The following is a 17,500-nucleotide window of genomic DNA, read 5'->3' as shown; positions in this document are numbered from 1 at the left end:
AGTGTAGGGTTCCATTCATTCACCGCTCCTCCGCTCCGACTCAGCCACCGCAGCTGCTAACGAGGAGGAGGAGGATGAGCAGAGGGATGAAGAGGCTTTCTAGACACAGAAGAGGGCATTTTTCTGTCTCTCTTTCACATACTCACAAACTCTGCACACTGCATGGGACTCAATGAATGGGAGAGTGTGTTGCAAGGACAGTGGCAGGACAATGCTGTGAGTTTTTTTGCCTTGTGCTTTTGTTACCTAGACTGTTTCCCACCGATGCGGTAGTTGCTATCGTGGAACCGTGCATTCTGCAAAACCACATCACACACACACATCCTGCGTGTGTTTTTGCTTTATTTTTTTATTTGTTTATTTTCTGTTCTTGGAGTGTTAGCACATGGCACAATGAACTTGAGCCAAAGAGACAGAGGGGAAACAACCTCACCAGGCTGACACCCCTGTCTTTTTTTCCCCTACACTCCACTCCACTCGACATGTTTTTATATAACGCCTAGCGTGGAGCAGCTCTCACCTTAAAAGGAGTCCTGCTTGTCTTCTGCTGCTGGAGAGAGAGCCGTTGGAGTCACCAAGCTCTGCTGGTCTTCCTGTTGTGGCACAGAGAGGAAACAGAAAGGGAGTGTGGGAAAGGAGTTCACCCGGGAGTTTGTCCCATTTATTTTGTTGGGGGGGTGGGAGGGGGGTCCATTGGAGTTAACATGCAAATTGGAGTTAAGAAGGATGTAATCTGTGCACCTCTCACTTCTTCTCGGACTTTGGACATCTCTGGAATAGCATATCTAACTGCTCTTCCCTTTAGACCCGCCTCCGTGACTTTTCAAAGTAAACAAAGTGATCCAGTCAAGTGATTAACATGCTGCTGCAGCCACACATCTGCCTGCCGGAGTCAATGATGCTGCACGTTGGTATGGAAACAGCATGGAAATCAAAAAACTTATGTGGATATAAACTGATGAAAGAGTGACTGAAACAACAAATGAAATGTGTATATATATGCAGTGACGAAACACTGACTAGAAAAGCTTTGAAAATATAAGACTTTTGAATTTCTGTGCTACTCTCTTTATTTTGGTCACAGACCACCGTGTGCTAGTACTCACACTCAGACGCTGCAGGCTGCGCGTGAACTTCTGCTTTGCAGAACTGTGCTAGGACTTTGTGCCTCACACCTTAGTGTGTGCTGGCGGCATGGGTAAACCACTGAGCCGACCGGACTGCTTGCGGCAGAACCCAAGGTGCCTTGGAAAGGGCGAAGATGAGGAAGCTTACATTGAGGATTGCTATGTGCCCCAGCGCTCCATCTATGACACTATGCGTATCAATGAGCAGATTGATCAGGGCAACAAGATCAGTCAGCCATCACGCAGCACTCTGGGCTCTGGGGGTGAGGGCAGCACCCTCTCCAGTAATGGCACCCTGGGGGACAGTGTCGGGGGAGTGTTTGTGGCCCGTCCCACTGATGCAGGGGTGAAGAAGCTGGACGAGAGGGTTATTTTTGATGCCTTAAAGCTCACAGGGGACCCCCAAAGCATGTCACCTGTGGGTGGCGCAAGTTCAGGCTTGCATGCAGTCCCTTCAACCTCGGCCACCAGTGGGGCGGCAGCCGCAGTGACTAAAAGACGGCACCAGGGCGCCGACAAAAAGGACAATCCAAACCGCCGTTCCTGGAAGGTATTCATGCCTCCCAGTTACCCTGAGTTTGCGGAACGCCTAGAGTTCTTACCGTCTGAAGGTGCCGAGAAGCGCCTGTCTGGGGCCGGAATCCCCCTCTCGCCCCTCCACCCACTGCCCTCCATAATCACCCCACCTCCCTCCCACACCTATACACTACAGACTCATACGCCCCCTCCCACCACATCTACTCCTCCTCTGTCCTCCTATGCCCCCTCGCCTGTCTCATTAGGAGGACCTCACACGCCACCTGTCTCGAGTTCCCCATCCACCTCTCCGGGCATAAGCCCTCTGCCCATCCACCCTCTCCGACAGAGACAAACACCCCAGCTTTACTCCCCACAGCAGAAACTGCCCAAGCCACAATCTCCCTTAGCTTCACCTGCGAGAGACCAGCGGCCCCTGCTCGCTTCCGGCTATTCCCAACCTCAGCAGGGGTCTTCTGGCTCCCCCAATAGCAGCCCTTGTTCCAGCAGAGAAGCAGTAAGGAGGCCAGTGGCTGCGCTGGGGAGAAAAAGTGCCTCAGAGGAGCAGGCTGAGAACTGGGACGTAGCCACTGCTAAGGCTTCAGACTCTGAGCGAGATTCTCCTTTACTGGAACAAGACCAGGACACGGCACCACTTATTGCCCCTCTGATCTGCCCAAAACCTGTTTTCTGCCCCCCTACCAAAGCTCGCACGTGGCCTCGCAGCATGAGGGGGGGCAAACGGAGTCATCTGAGTCGCCTCCACAACCTTCCCCTCCTGCCGCCCCTACCTCCACTTTTGGGGGAGGACAGTGACCTTGAAGAGGAGTCCCTGTATCTTCTTGACCCTCCCTCTCCATTCCTACAGGAAGGTGAGGGTGTAGTTTATGGGGGATTGCCCCTCTCCCCCTGTGTCAGCCAGGAAGGGGGTGAGGAGGGGCTTTTAGGCTGGACCCCTTCAGGGGCACTCAGGGAGCGCACTGCCTCTGAACTCCGCTTTGAGGAAGACGAAATGCGGATTCTACAGGAGCTGGAAGAGGACGAAGAGATGGAGGAGGAGATGGAGAGGGTGACATTGGAAGGAATAGATGAGGGAGAAAATAAGGGACAAAATGAAGAGCTGGAGGAGGAAGAGAGGCGTCAGATGGAGGAGAGAGACTGGGAGGCGGTGTTGAAGATGGAGAGTAAAGTGATGGTGGAGGCTTGCTGGGAGGGGGGTGTAGATGAACCTCAGCTGCAGGACTGGGAAACCCAGCAGCTCAACTCCTCAGGCCACTGGCCACTTCTCACTCCCCCAACTGGATTTGGGGGTTCAGAGCCGCCCAGTGCCTCTCCCTGCCCCAGCTCAGAGGCAGAGTCTGATGAACTCTTCTTGGAGCTAGAACGACAGTGCTTGGACGACAACGATGGAGAAGTTTCCACGGAGGAAGACTCTGGAGCGGGTCTTTCCTCTGTACCTTCGGACCGTACTCGCACTCTACCTCGAGTGGAGGAGGTTGCAGAAGGAGAGGAACAGAGTATGTCTGATACTGTGAACAGTGTGAACAGTGACAATGTGAATAGTGAGCCTTTTGAACAGATTGATTTAATGCAGCACACTGATCCAGAGCACACTGGCATCTCCGAGGCTCATCCCGACTCAGATCAGAGCTTGCCTCTTCAGGAGGGGTGCTGTGAGCAGAGCCAAACAGAGAGTGCTACAGAAGGCAGTCAACCACAGCAGCCTGAGTCCTGTCTCCAGGTCTGCACAGTTGCTGAAAAAAGGGATGAGGATGAAAATGTGGTGTATGCAGAGGACCAAGAACACAGCTGCTGCTCTCCCTCTGTGCACACAAACTCTTTGGTTGGACTGTTTCCAGAGTCGGATTCAAGCGGAATCCATGAGTCTCATCCGGACCGGACCGCTCTCTCAGACACCGCACACACAGACTTGGAGCTGGCTGATGGCGAGAGTAACCAAGAGCCAGACAGCGGTGCATCATCAGATCCAGAGCAGGAAGAGGATGCAGAGGATCAGGAGGAAGGCAGAACCTCCAGCAGACAGGCCTCACCCTCTCTCTGCTCCCCCAGCCCTGAGAATGCATACTGTGAAGGAACTTGGTCAGAGAACACTTGCACTGAGGAAACTGGTCCCGAGAATGCGTACTCTGAGGAAACTGGTCCTGAGAATGCATATAATGAGGAAACTGGTCCTGAGAATGCATACACTGAGGCAACTGGTCCTGAGAATGCATACACTGAGGCAACTGGTCCTGAGAATGCATATAATGAGGAAACTGGTCCCGAGAATGCATACACTGAAGGAACTAACTTCAATATCCTTTACAGCGGGGACGCTGAGAGAGCGGACTTGCTCTGCTCAGAGAACCTGTGTACTGAAGCCCCAGAGGCCCCAGTGCACAGTAATCTGGAGGAGGAGGAGGAGGAGGATGTGCAGCAGGCTGTGGCCAGTGAAGGTTCCCTAGAGCCTACTGACTTGGAGGAGGTCGAGGAGAGAATGGGGGATGTGGAATTTTCCTCTCAGGAGGAGCTGGTCTCCTCAGAGCCCACAGATGGAAGCATAGGAATCGCGTCCGATTGCGAGGGAGCTTCTGAGCAGGATGGAACACCTGAATCAGAGGGACCATCTGAAATGGTGGCACTTGCACAAGATGAGTCTACCTCAGGTGAGGGGGAATGCGCTGATGCTGACGCATCAGGATATGAGCTGGACATCACAGATCCAGAGCCAGGGACCATGAGCACCCCCAAGTCAGATGTGGCTCATTCTCGGACAGAGACCCACTCTGTGCACACAGACTCTGCACCCGCCTCCCCATCACCTACATACCCCGCGAAACCTCACGAGCTGAGCTCAAGCCATGACTCAATGGACGTGGATGCTTTCGTGACAACCGACAGTTTTGTTTATCTTGCTGTGTCTGTGCCTGCCCAGTTCTCACAGGATGGGCCCCCTTCCCCGCTGCAGGATTGCATTCCCCCAAGCCCCCTCCCAAAGCCTACCCCCGACTCTGAGGAGAGTGCCTTCATGTCCTCTGACAGTTTTGTTTACCTAGCTGCCCCTGAGCGCCTCGCAGCGGTCACTGATGGCGGATCCGCCTGTGAGGAAGTATGCAACCTTGATTCTGAATCCGAGGGTAGTCAGTCAGGTGTGGACTTTGTCTTAGGCTCCATGACTGGAGACAGTGATTGGGAGTCTGAGGGGTCAGGCCTTGACCCTGTTACCTCTGCAACCAGGGACCAGTGGGAGAGCTTGGAGTTTGGATGCTTACAAGGACTGTTCAGTGAAACGCATCTCGACACAGTCTCTCTTACAACCTCAGATGCTGAGAGCACACCTGAGCCACAGGTGAGCAAAGAGGTAGCCTCACCTTCATATTACTTATACTTGGAGTGTCAAACTTAGATTGAGATATATATATATGCTCCCTTATTTCATGTAGCGTGTAGGTCAGTGCTGAGTCCAGTCGGTAGCTTTTTTGACCTTGCATGCTAGTCTCTTGGCCAGGAAACAGCAGTCTCCTTCACTCACTCTCAGGGTCTAAATATAGGAGTAAGATTTCTCAGACTCCAACAGAGTTCCTCCATAACAGGTCTCAACATCCTGCCTTTTCTGTTTCTCTGTGTACGTGTGTGTGTGCGTGTTTGTCCTAGTCTCTGGAATGGGCTTTGACGACAGTATTGCGGTTGTCTGATTTGAAGTTGAATTACTTCATTTAGATTTAAATTTCACTCTGGCAATGTGTGCGTCTGTGACGTTAAGGCCACATAGTTAGCATAATTACGGTAGCTGATTATTATGAGCTGCTGGTAAAATAGCTTGCACATGATGCCAAGTTAGGGGTCAGGGGTCGGGAAAGTCCCTCAATGCTCTTTCTGTGTGACAGTATTCTTTTACGTGAGCATACAGAACAGATTGGCATATGTTTATTCATCTACAGAACAGATCTGTGCTGGTGTGGACAAAAAAAATGATCTATGCAGCCTTCTGTTGTGTTGTCTTGTCCTGGTTTGGCAGTGTTTGCAGAATGAGCCATATTTGGATAAAGTGGAGAGCAGGCGGTGTGCTTATACAGATGGCTTGTATATGTACATTAATTCAGATCAGAGATGAGAAAATAAGCATGGACATGTCCGTAGGACTTTAGGGATCTTTTGGTTTTGGTTTCTTCCTAGAAACCCAATCTAAATATTTTCTTCTTGATTTAGTGTAAGCTGTGTGTGTCTGTGTGTCTGTGTTTTGACATTTGTATCTATCTTGTACTGGTGTGTGGCACATGGTCTCTGGGGCCCCTTCTTCTCTCTCCTCTCAACACTGTCTGTCTCTCTCTCTCTCTCTCTCTCTCTCTCTCCCACTCTTACTCTGACCACAATTTTCTCCCTCTGCTTTTCCATCATTTATTATCTATCTCTACTTTGTGCCTCTTGCTTTCTTTGCTTCCTTTCTTTGTTCCCAGTCTATCTGTGGGTCTTTCGTACTCCCTCTCTGTTGGTCTTTATTGTATTAATGTCTGCCTTGAGCTCTGGTGGCCAGGCCTGCGCGGTCATCCGCGTCTCATCTGACAGCTCAGCTCTCCCCTCGGCTGTGGGTAGGCCTGCTCCGGCCGGCCAAATGCAATCAGACGGCCCGGCTGTCAGGCAAGATTTGAAGCAGAGGAGGATTATAATTACTGAGAGGAACCGCCGTCCGAAAGAGCCCCAAACACTTGAGGATGCCTCTGGTTTAGAGAGAAATGCAGCTGGGAAAGAGATGGAGGGGAGTAGTCTGGAATAAAAGATCGAATAAATTGATATATTTTTGGCAGGCCAGCCATCTTGGAACAAGACCACTCTGATACACCTCTCCTCCAGCCCTCACACCAAACCCCCCCCCCCCCCCCCCTGCTGGCTCAGTTGGGCCCTGCTATGGCGATAAGGAAGTGAGAAATAAACACTGAGTTCTTTAGGGGCGGCTCAGTGTTGCCAGTTAAAAGCAAACACACACTATGAAGCCGTTGTGGTATAAATAGCAGATAAGGACATGCCAGCCCTATCAGAATAGGAGCCCAGCCAAATGTACCCCCACAGGGCTAAAGAGCAGAGAACAAGGGGAAGGTGGGGGCAGAACTCAAGGGACACTGGTTGGTGGTGGAGTGAGTGGGTTTAATCGCCCCAGATTTCATTGGGACATGTCTTTGAATATGTATTTACAGAATGTGGGGGTTTCCAGTGGGGAGTTGTCATTCTTCCATTGTTTGAATTGCTAGTGATTTAGATACGATGTTCCAGATCTAGAGTTTTTGATACTGACAGAGCAGTAGATGAAAACTCATTTAAACTTAATCATTATTTTGTTTTGTAGTTGTCAGTGGTTAGGGGGGCGTGCGTCAGTGGGCTCTGGCTGTTTTGATAATGAGCACCTGGCAGTACTCTAGATAAAGGCTAATGGTGGGGCATGCTAGGAGAGTTCTGCTGCTTTATCTCATCTCCAGGCTCGGCAGTTTACAGAAACAGGACAAAAGAAAGCTGGAGACAAACTGGCAGAAAGATAGTTACTCCCATTTACACTTACACTACGCGGTAAGACACTCACTTTGGACACACACAAACAGACAGGCGAACACACACACACATACACACCCACCCACACACACACACACACACACACACACACACACACACAGAGAGAGGAAGGGAGAGCGAGCAGTATTTTAGAGATCTGGTGACAGGGTCTATGCATGTGTGATTGTTATGGAAATGATGAAAACTGAGAGGCTGTCCACAGGAAACACCTGTGTATCAGGGGCAGACACGAAAGGGGAGAGACCCCCATAAACCATGATAAAACAGGCAGAGCGTTATTATAACCATAGGAAATAAATCCCCTCCTCCATGTTGCTGGAAGGAGTATGAGTAATCCTGGTCCACGTCATCCAGAGTGATGTGTTGTTTTTGGTCAGAGCCATCCAAAAATGTTGCACCGTCCCAACATTTAGGTCATGCACAGAAAATAGTTCTCCCTCTCCCTGTGGACAAGGGGAGAGGAAAGGAGGGTGCGGGGGGGAGCACGGAGAGAGAGGAAAAGAGTTTGAGGTGAGGGGAATGGCAGGAAGAGAGGGAAACAGAGCAACAGAGAGAGAGAGAGAGAGAGAGAGAGAAGGAGGGCGAGGGAGCTGGCACTGGGAGAAGTTTCAAAGGTTGAGGAAGAATGCTTCTGGCCATGCTCTTATTGATCCGAAAGAGATCAAACCTGACTGATCGCCCTTCAAACATCAGCTCCCCCGTTCGCTCTCTCTTGCTCTGTTCTTCTTGTTCTTTGTTGCCTCCCTTCTTTCTTTGTCTTTCTTCTTTTCTATGTGTCATGTCTTATGTTCATATTTGTATTTCTCTCTACACTCTTCCTTCTTTCACTTGCCACCTGCTTCCTTTATTACTGGGTAATTGTATTTTTGCAAGGACACTGTGGATTTCTTTATTATTATTATTAACTCCGGGAAATCTAATTCCTATAAAATTCCTTAGTACAATATTAATTTGTTGTTTCTTGAGTGATGAAAAGCTGTTCCAGCCCCCCAGGCAGCAAGTATGCAACAAACCATGGTGCTGAGTTTGCGAGGGATAGTTCAATTCTTAGTTGTCTAATGTTCACATGTTCACCATACAAAGACATGGAGCATCCTATCTCTCAGACTGGAATAGGGTCGAGGGATCTGGGTCTGCTTTGCTGCCTCAGGGCCTGCACAGCTTGAATCCATTGAGGGATACAGGGTAGTATTAGGGGAGCCAGTTACACAGCACTAAATCAAACTCCTTGAGGCTTTAACGGAGGGCAGTTTGCATTTTGGAATGTTCAGACTCCTCCTAACCTTAACCCGGTTTAAGATGCCCTGGAATGTCCTAGATTTTACACAAAACGTCTCAGAATTATCAAATATTCAGTTGAGGTTAATGCTGCTGAATGGGGTGCTTCCAACCACGTAATGGTTTATTAACGCAGTGCACCATGGATTGTGAATCTTTTAATAATGCTTTCAGTAACAATATTGAAAGAGATGGTGATTAGTTTGACCGGCTTGTGTGTGCATTTATTATAGTGATTTTTATGAACTTGCATCTATGAACATACTGTACGCCATTAATGTATTTTGCTAGCATGAGACTGGGTTGCTCCTCGTGCTTTAGAATTGTCTGCATAATGTCCAACTTTTGAGTGGGAGTGTGCATTTGGTAAGAGGTCTCTTCTCAGATTGAGTTTATGCTCAATCATGTGCTGCCTCTTGGGTATATCAATTGGATGATTTCCAGCCACAGGAATTAAGAATTAGGATTTTGATTGTGTCTGCTTTGGAGCACACATTCACTTCTGCCCTCTTACCCCCCGGCCCAATCACTAACACACACACACACACAAAACACGCTCTGTCGTCCAGATGTGTGTTATTTGTACTTCTTAGTAGGTAGTCACAAGCATACAATCAGTGTGGTTTTGGTGAAATGCTGCCAGTTGGCGATGTCTTGCCGAGAGTCTAAAGGCGGCAACAACCGCCTCAGAATTCGTCTCCAAGTTTGGACAGATCAACAGATTGAATTTATGTAACTCTGCATGGGCAGGATTTTTTTTGTTGTTTTTTTGGTTTCCCGCTCTGCAACGGAATTGTGGGTAGGAGAAAGAGAGCCAATGTAGAACTGTGGTTTTCGGCTGAAAGAAAGGGAAAGAAGGGGAGAAAAGGAGAGAGGAATGAGGAGTAATTCTGAGGTTTGGAGGAGGATGACCGGACAATCCAGGAGCGATACTCTATGGGCAGAGACGGAAGCTCTGAGATAGAAGGAGAGAGACAATAACAAGCAGACTGACGTGTGACAGGGAGTGGTGCTTGTGACAACAGAGGACAGGGAGGAGTGACAGAAATGGAGAAAATGGAGAGAGGGAATGAGAGAGAGAGAGAGAGAGAGAGAGAGAGAGAAGAGGAGGGAGTGAGAGTGACAAAGGGATCTGCAGCATGTGTGAGTTGGGTCAGGCGATGGGTCTGGTCCAGGGTGCTGGAGAAGAATGAGAAACATTCCAGATATTTTCCAGAGCACCCTCTCCCTCTCTCCTTCCCTCCCTCTCTCTCTCTCTCTCTCTCTCTCTCTCTCTCTCTCTTTCCTTGTCTCTCTCACTCCCTCTCTCTGCCTCTAACCGCTCTGGGCTGGCTTTGCCGAGTAGGAGGGGAAGTGAGTGAGGGAGCATGAAAGGAGAAGAGGAGAGTGGGCCTTTACAGGAAGTGAGGGAACAGGGTGACACGGAGAAAGACCTGAAAGGCAGACACATGGAAACACTTTGGGTTTGATGGCTGTGCTCACAAAGCTACTCTAATGGACAGCCATGCCAACCTTAACCTGGTTTAGAAATGGCTTCCAATCATGATTGTAAATGTATTTTCATGATTAATGACATGGCATCCAAATCTGGAATCTATAAATAAATCAGTGACTGGTTTTCTATGTGAGAAGAGTGACTATGTCTCTCAAAGCATAAGTAATGCAAAGTATAAAGGTGAAACATGAAAGGATATAGATCTGGATCCACATACCAAATGTGAGTTAGTACGACAGCGAGATACTAGTAAAGAACGAGATTATATTTTATGGCCAAATAATGGTCCAAAGGCAGACTGCACTTTGAGTCAGAGTAAAGCATTTGAGGAACAAAATTAAGGACAACTGGAGAGGAAGTATATTTTCCAGTAGTGGTGTGATGGGGGGCGATAAGGAGTGAAGCGGATATATGAGGATGTTTGTGTGGAGAGGGAAAATGTGAGCCACGACTTTGGAGACCAAACAGGAGGAAGGTAGGAGCAGGAATAAGAGGCAGGATTTGGAGAGACAAAGAGGGTCAGGGGACATCAGTACAAAGATGTCCACACGCTGCCCGCATACTCAGAGAGACAGACAGGCGCACAAACACATGCACACACACACACACTTACACACACAGACACATACATACACACACACACACTCTCAGGGCTAGGGTGGAGCAGGTCATGGCTGTGGCTCATTGTTGTTGAGTCCAACAGACTTCCTGTTCAGGCAGGAATGACGCCCATTCACCACAAGGCAGCTGTACCTAAACACACACACACACACACACACACACACACACACACAAGCAGTGTATGGTGATTGCAGGTCTAATGATAAACTCAGAGTAAATGTTGTGGACCGAGTACAATCTGGACTCATAAATGCGTTGGCAACGGCAGCAGTCAGACACCTGGGTGTTCAAACAGGCCTTTTGAATATGTAAACAGATAAACACCAGCACACCTCGTGCACACCGTCCTTATAGCAGCAGCCGCCGTATTGCCCAGCACAGCTCATAACTGACCCAAAAAGGCTCTTCTCTCTCTCTCTCTCTTTCTTTCTTTCTTTCTTTCTTTCTCTCTCTCCCTCTTTCTTTCTTTCTTTCTTTCTCTCTCTTTCTTTCTTTCTCTCTTTCTTTCTTTCTTTCTTTCTTTCTTTCTTTCTCTCTTTCTTTCTTTCTTTCTTTCTTTCTTTCTCTCTCTCTCTCTCTCTTTCTCTAGTTTCTCTCTTTCTCTCATTTCTATTCTTTCATTCTCTTTCATTCAGCCCCATCCCCCCCTATCTCTCTTTCTCTGAAAGAATTGTATTCCCTTGTCTCCTGAGGTCTGTCAGCGCCAGTATGGGGGTTGTGGGTTGTTTGGCCAGGGCTCTTCTCAGATGTGCCCGGAGCAAACCTGGTTGGTTTGTGGTTTTCCCTGCTAACAGTCAACACATACACACACACACACAAACACACACATACACACACACGCTCTCAAGCTGTGTCTAATTTCAGCCAGCAAAGGCGACTTGCCCAAGCGCGCAGTTCTCTCACACACACTCAAGTATCAGATGCCACCATTATTGGCCTGGCCCCCTCCCAAAAGCTCTTCTCTTCTCTCACACTGCGGTTGTGTGTAGCCAGGGGGCTCTCTGTGAGTGGCCCATCATGGTATATTTGAGTTGCGGCCCTCAAGATTACAACCAGTTTCTGTGCTTCTTAATTCACAAAGTGTGCAAGCCATGCAGAATGCCTATGTAATTGTGTTATCCCGCAGGCCAGTCAAGGGCTCCTCTAAATCAACTCATTTGTTTCTCTCTCTCTCTCTCTCTCTCTCTCTCTCTCTCTCTCTCTCCATCCTTTCTCTTTTCTTCCCCATCCTTTGTCTACTCTCGCCCTCTCTCTACCTCCATCTATCCCCCTCTTCCTGTCTGCCCTCACCCTTTCTCCTGGTCAGGCTCTGGAACGGGAGCAGGTGGACAGCATCCAGCCCAAGCTCCAGCATGTGAATGCGGTCGGCCAGGGTCTTATCCAGAGCGCAGCCAAACACACTGACACGCAGGCGCTAGAGCATGACCTGGAGACGACAAACCTGCGCTGGAACTCACTCAACAAAAGGGTCAGTACACAACACACACACACACACACACACACACACACACACACACACACACACACAGCTTCAGAACTCTATCTGTTACACAAATATACTATATGCACACATGCATGAACTTACACACACACACACACACGCACACACACACACAAGCATAATCACTTACTCATATACATATCCCACCCATTTCAAGATGTCCTTATTTGCAAGGTGTGAGGGGTAGCACTGTTTCCATTTTTGTGCATTCTTGCAGGTGGCTGAACGCATTGCCCAGCTCCAAGAAGCACTATTGCATTGTGGGAAGTTCCAGGATGCACTTGAGCCTCTGCTGAGCTGGCTCAGTGACACGGAAGAGCTCATAGCCAATCAGAAGCCTCCATCAGCGGAGTACAGGGTGGTCAAGGCACAGATCCAGGAGCAGAAAGTGAGTTATGCTTTAATAACACCTCAATAACATGTCATGTTTATGTGGTGGTTTAATAGCATGGCTGTAATATTTATGGTGGTGTGAACTACAGCAGAGACTTCAGCTCAGCCACTCTAGCCACTGGGATTTAAGACTGGCCAATCTACTGGCAGAAAGAGAAAGAGTGGTTCACCAACCTGTGCAAGCAGCACACCGACACTAGATACACATGCACACACACGCACACTGTTATTTAAAAACACATTAGAATTCAAGTGCAGCTCCAGGCCTTTTGTTTTGTTTAAAGACAAATACACTGCTGCCTGAAATCAGAGCAAATGGATAACCAGCGATTAGCGTGTCCCAGTCTACCATCAGTCCGAGTGCTTGTGGCTAAGCCCTCTCCCCATCTTCCCTTGGCCAGCTCCTGCAGCGTCTCCTTGACGACCGGCGGGGCACTGTGGAGATGATCCGGGCAGAGGGAGCGCGCATTGCCGTTACCGCGGAGACGCAGGACCGAGACAAGATCCAGAAACAGCTGGAGAGTCTGGGCCAGAGGTGGTGTGACCTACTGGAGAAGGCCAGCGCCAGGTACACACACACACACACACACACACACACACACACACACACACACACACACAGTCAAGCACTATGGATTTTTTAAACACTCTGTGTACACTACACATTAATCAACACACACACATGCACACAGAGAGACACACACACAGTTTCTCTCACACACAGCACATTAATGCTGTGTGTGAGAGAAACACTTCCACACACAACACATTAATCTTGCATATACACTTTTCATACACAACACATGAATCAACACACACGCACACATACCTACTGACTGAACGTCTGTCTGTCTGTGTGTGTGTGTGTGTGTGTGTGTGTGTGTAGGCAAAGGCAGCTGGAGGAGTTGCAGGTGCTGGCTCTGCAGTTCCACGAGGCAGTGGAGCCTCTCGGGGAGTGGCTTAGTGCCACAGAGAGGCGCCTCACCACAGCCGAGCCAATGGGAACCCAGACCTCCAAAATCACCCAGCAGATTGCTCGGCACAAGGTGCACACACACGCACACACACACAGTATCACCATAGCAAACAGCTATGAAGGAACACACACACACAGGAGGTGATTGATCAAACCGGCCAGAGGCTATAAATGGGAGGGAATTGGACCCCCCCACACCTATAGGCCCAAACATCATTATATCTCATCATTTTGTTTTATGTTTGTCCTGTAGTTTTTAAATCTATGTTTCAAATTCGAATTTATTTATTCTTTCTCATTGGTCATAAAATCCTTTGTTCTGAATCATAGCATTGGAAAACCAATGAAGTTCTCTTTAGATGTTTTAGACATTTTTGTTTGTTGCATGTGTTGTGGTTCTCACTATTATGATTTATCATTAGTTTGTCTTTTATGATTTCTCATCCGCATGATTTGTTCATGATATTGTTTTGCTTTTGTTGCCATCTCTCTCTTTTTCTTCTCTCCATCTCACCTTTTAATTTCTCTTCCACACTGGTCTGGGGCGCCTCTCAGGCCCTCAAAGAGGAAATTACATCACGGGGGGTGGAGGTTCAACACCTGGAGTCTGTGGGCCAATCACTGACCCCACTGAGCAGCCCCGCAGACTGCGATTGGCTGCGGGAACGTGTGGGGGCGGTGCGCACTGGGCACAGTGAGCTACTCGATCGGTGTTTGCGGCGAGAAGCCATGCTGGACCAGGCGCTGGCTAACGCCCAGCTGTTTGGCGAGGACGAGGTTGAGGTGCTGAACTGGCTGGCTGAGGTGGCCCAGAGGCTGGCCGAGGTGTCAGTCCAGAGCTACCTGCCTGAACAGCTAGCCCAGCAGCACAAACACACGCTGGTACGCCACACAGCCACGCAGACAGCACACACACACACACACACACACACACACACTCACACACACACACACACTCTCACAGGGAAAGTGTGCAGAGATAAACACACTTAAAGAATGAGAGGGACTGCACCATTATTGTTCTGTAAGTGATGTCACTAGAGGATGTTTTTGTAAGCTTTAAATAAATGGGACGTTGAGTCAGTTTTCAGTAAGCTTGGACATTCCAGAGCTCTTTTAGACTGTAACTTAACCACCATTACTCCCTCTCAGTCCCTGAATGAGGAGATCGTCAGTAGAAAGAAGACTGTTGACCAAGCCATTAAGAATGGACAGGCCCTACTGAAGCAGACTACAGGTGAGATAGCTGACAAATGCATCACTCAGCACACATTGTGCCTGATGTGAAAGAGCTGTCTGTTTTTTTCCTGAAACTTCATTAAATATGCAGTATGTATTTGCAGTGAAATATCAAAGATGACATGTGGTTGTTTATTCACCCCCTGGAGGTGACTGGAGGAACTGTTTTTTTTAATCCTTGTGGACACAATCTGCTTTTAAAAACAACTCTCCTGGGGGTTTGACCATGTTATATGATATGTGATCTGAATGACGGCTACATTCAGTACGTTGTGCTGACTTGCATCCTGTGTTCGTCCTTCCTCTCAGGCGAGGAGGTGCTGTTGATTCAGGAGAAGCTGGACGGCATCAAGAGCCGCTACGCTGAGATGACCGCCGGGAGCAGCAAGGCCCTCCGCACACTCGAGCAGGCTCTGCAGCTTGCCACGCGGTTCGCCAGCGCCCACGAGGACATCAGCCAGTGGCTGGACTCTGTGGAGACAGAGCTCAACAACATGGAGCCAGACAACACGCCAGCCTATCAGGACAGACAGAAGGTAGGAGCAGAGCAGTCCGGTGTATTCCTTCAGTTCAGGAGACATCAGGAATTGTTCACTACAACTTCAAATTTAAAGAAAGAGATATGTGTACATTATAATAATAGTAATAATGATAATGATGATAATAATAATGATAATAATAATAATAATAATAATCAGCTTTATTTGTATAGCACCTTTCATACACAGAATGCAGCTCAAAGTGAAAAAGTGAAACATTTAACACAATAATAGAGAAAAAAAAAAAAATAATAATAATAATAATAATACATTTTGAGGCTAATGCCTGGTTGTGTGTGGGTGGTCATGCATGTTTGTATGATGCAGGAGCTGAAGTGCGTGGGCGCGGAGAAGCGTCTGGTTCTGGACACGGTGAACGAGGTGGGCAGCGCCCTGCTGGACCTGGTGCCATGGAGGGCCCGGGAGGGGCTCGACCGCCTGGTGGCCGACGCTAACCAGCGCTACCGCCAGGCTGACGAGACCATCGCCCAGAGAGTGCAGCAGGTTCAAGCTGCCATCCAGAGGTCACAGCAGGTACTGCGCTCACTCACCAACACCACTCGGCACGTAATGAAAATAGCATGGGCTCTGTTTATCTGTTTATAGTAGCTGGTGTATTCATTCTTGTCTTGACATGAACATGGAGCCATTATGAGTGGCCTATCTAATGTTACATGATGACATTCATTCATCAAGTCAGGCTATAAACATGGAGAGACATTTTTCTTTGTTCTAAATATATGAGCAGCCATTATTGTGTTACAATGGCAATGCATTACACTGTCCTTTATATGCTGTGAACTCTGATTGCTGGGAATTTGCACTGAGGATGGGGTCACCGGAAACATTTGCACTTGCACTTTAGTTTTACCTGTATAGTCTGGTGAGCCATTAAATCACTTTTCAATGTGAAACTCGGTTTTTGAAGACACTTTTTGAAGAGCGAGCTCCTTCCTTGATTTTTGTTCTTAATACCTTGCACTGAAAATGTCCAGGAACAAACACTGATCTCTTCCTGTTCTGCCCCGGTGTGTCCAGTATGAGGAGGCTATTGACGCTGAGCTGACCTGGCTCGGGGAGACGGAGCGTAAGTTGGTGTCCTTAGGACCCCTCAGCCTGGAGCCGGACGTGACAGTGGCCCAGATGCAGGTCCAGAGGGCCTTCAACATCGACATCATCCGCCACAAAGACACCATCGACCAGCTGATCAACACCCGAGAGGAGATCCTGGAGACGTGCAGCGACCAGCAGAAAGACACGCTGAAGGTGAGGAGGAAGGAAGTGTAGTGGGAGGGTCAGACATTAGAGATTCGACTTGGCAAATTGAGTGCAAGGACACTTAGATTGATTCACCAAGATTTAACTCCTTGAAAAAGAGGGTTTGATGCACAGGCTTAGCCATTACTTTTACATTCATTCTCACCTCAAAATAAAGTGATGAATTCTGAAAGTAAACATTAGAAATATCACATTTCAAGCATTTTGATCTCTGACTCTAAATGACAAGGTGTTATTTCCCCCAACACACACACACACACTCAGGTGAAGACCGACTCGCTGAGTGCGCGGTACGAGGCGGTGAGCCAGAGCCACTCGGAGCGGTTCTCTGCGCTGGAGCAGGCCCAGGTTCTGGTGGCCCGGTTCTGGGAGACCCACGAGGAGCTGGACCCCTGGCTGGGTGAAACTGAAGCGATGATCAGCCAGCTCCCCCCTCCAGCCATCGACACCGAGGCCCTGCGTCAGCAACAGGACCAGATGAGGGTCAGTACAACCTGCTCTCACTCCGACTAAGGCTGATCATGTCAAGATGCTAGAACTACTATGGAAAAGATGATTCTGGAAACCAGTTGGGCAATTCCACGGAAAATAGACTTTTTGTCACATCCATAACGCCAGTGTAATGCCTTGGCATTTGTATGATGTGAATGATAGCATTCATTTTTTGTGCATTTTCTCATTTACATTCTTCAGCCAAAAATAGCAAAAGTTCAAATTTCATGTAATCATTCACATCATATCATACCATCACATTTTATTGGCGTTATGGATGTTACCAAAAATGTAATTTTCCATGGAATTGCCCAGTTTTATTTTAAAAATTTTTTTAAATGTAATTATATATTTTCATACATATCCCCCCCCCATGTGTCTTCCTCTCTCTTCGTCCATCTCCAGCTGCTGAGGGAGTCCATTGCTGAGCACAAGCCCCACATCGACAAGCTCATCAAGATCGGCCCACAGCTGGCTGAGCTG

The 17,500-nt window shown here is 48.4% G+C and overlaps 1 protein-coding gene across 16 annotated transcripts in view; it reads left to right on the top strand.

The window, feature by feature from the left end:
• Positions 1-17,500, top strand: part of macf1a (microtubule actin crosslinking factor 1a) — a 195,251-nt gene that overhangs the window by 152,078 nt on the left and 25,673 nt on the right. For all 16 annotated transcript variants that reach the window (XM_076301492.1, XM_076301490.1, XM_076301491.1 and 13 more), the window contains 11 exons: positions 11,906-12,067; positions 12,318-12,488; positions 12,895-13,061; positions 13,380-13,539; positions 14,025-14,351; positions 14,622-14,706; positions 15,018-15,244; positions 15,575-15,781; positions 16,286-16,513; positions 16,790-17,008; positions 17,423-17,500. The exon at positions 17,423-17,500 is cut by the window's right edge and continues 126 nt beyond it. In XM_076301492.1, coding sequence (XP_076157607.1) covers positions 11,906-12,067; positions 12,318-12,488; positions 12,895-13,061; positions 13,380-13,539; positions 14,025-14,351; positions 14,622-14,706; positions 15,018-15,244; positions 15,575-15,781; positions 16,286-16,513; positions 16,790-17,008; positions 17,423-17,500 — 2,031 coding nt within the window. The remainder of the gene's footprint in view (positions 1-11,905; positions 12,068-12,317; positions 12,489-12,894; positions 13,062-13,379; positions 13,540-14,024; positions 14,352-14,621; positions 14,707-15,017; positions 15,245-15,574; positions 15,782-16,285; positions 16,514-16,789; positions 17,009-17,422) is intronic.

This window comes from Alosa pseudoharengus, unplaced genomic scaffold (genome assembly GCF_046254945.1).
Source record: "Alosa pseudoharengus isolate Yale_2024_CS ecotype anadromous, Long Island Sound unplaced genomic scaffold, YU_APseudo_1.1 YU_APseudo_1.1_scf_23, whole genome shotgun sequence".
Taxonomy (NCBI): Eukaryota; Metazoa; Chordata; class Actinopteri; order Clupeiformes; family Clupeidae; genus Alosa; species Alosa pseudoharengus.
The sequence above is the reverse complement of the archived record's forward strand: the minus strand, read 5'-3'. Positions and strand labels throughout refer to the sequence as shown.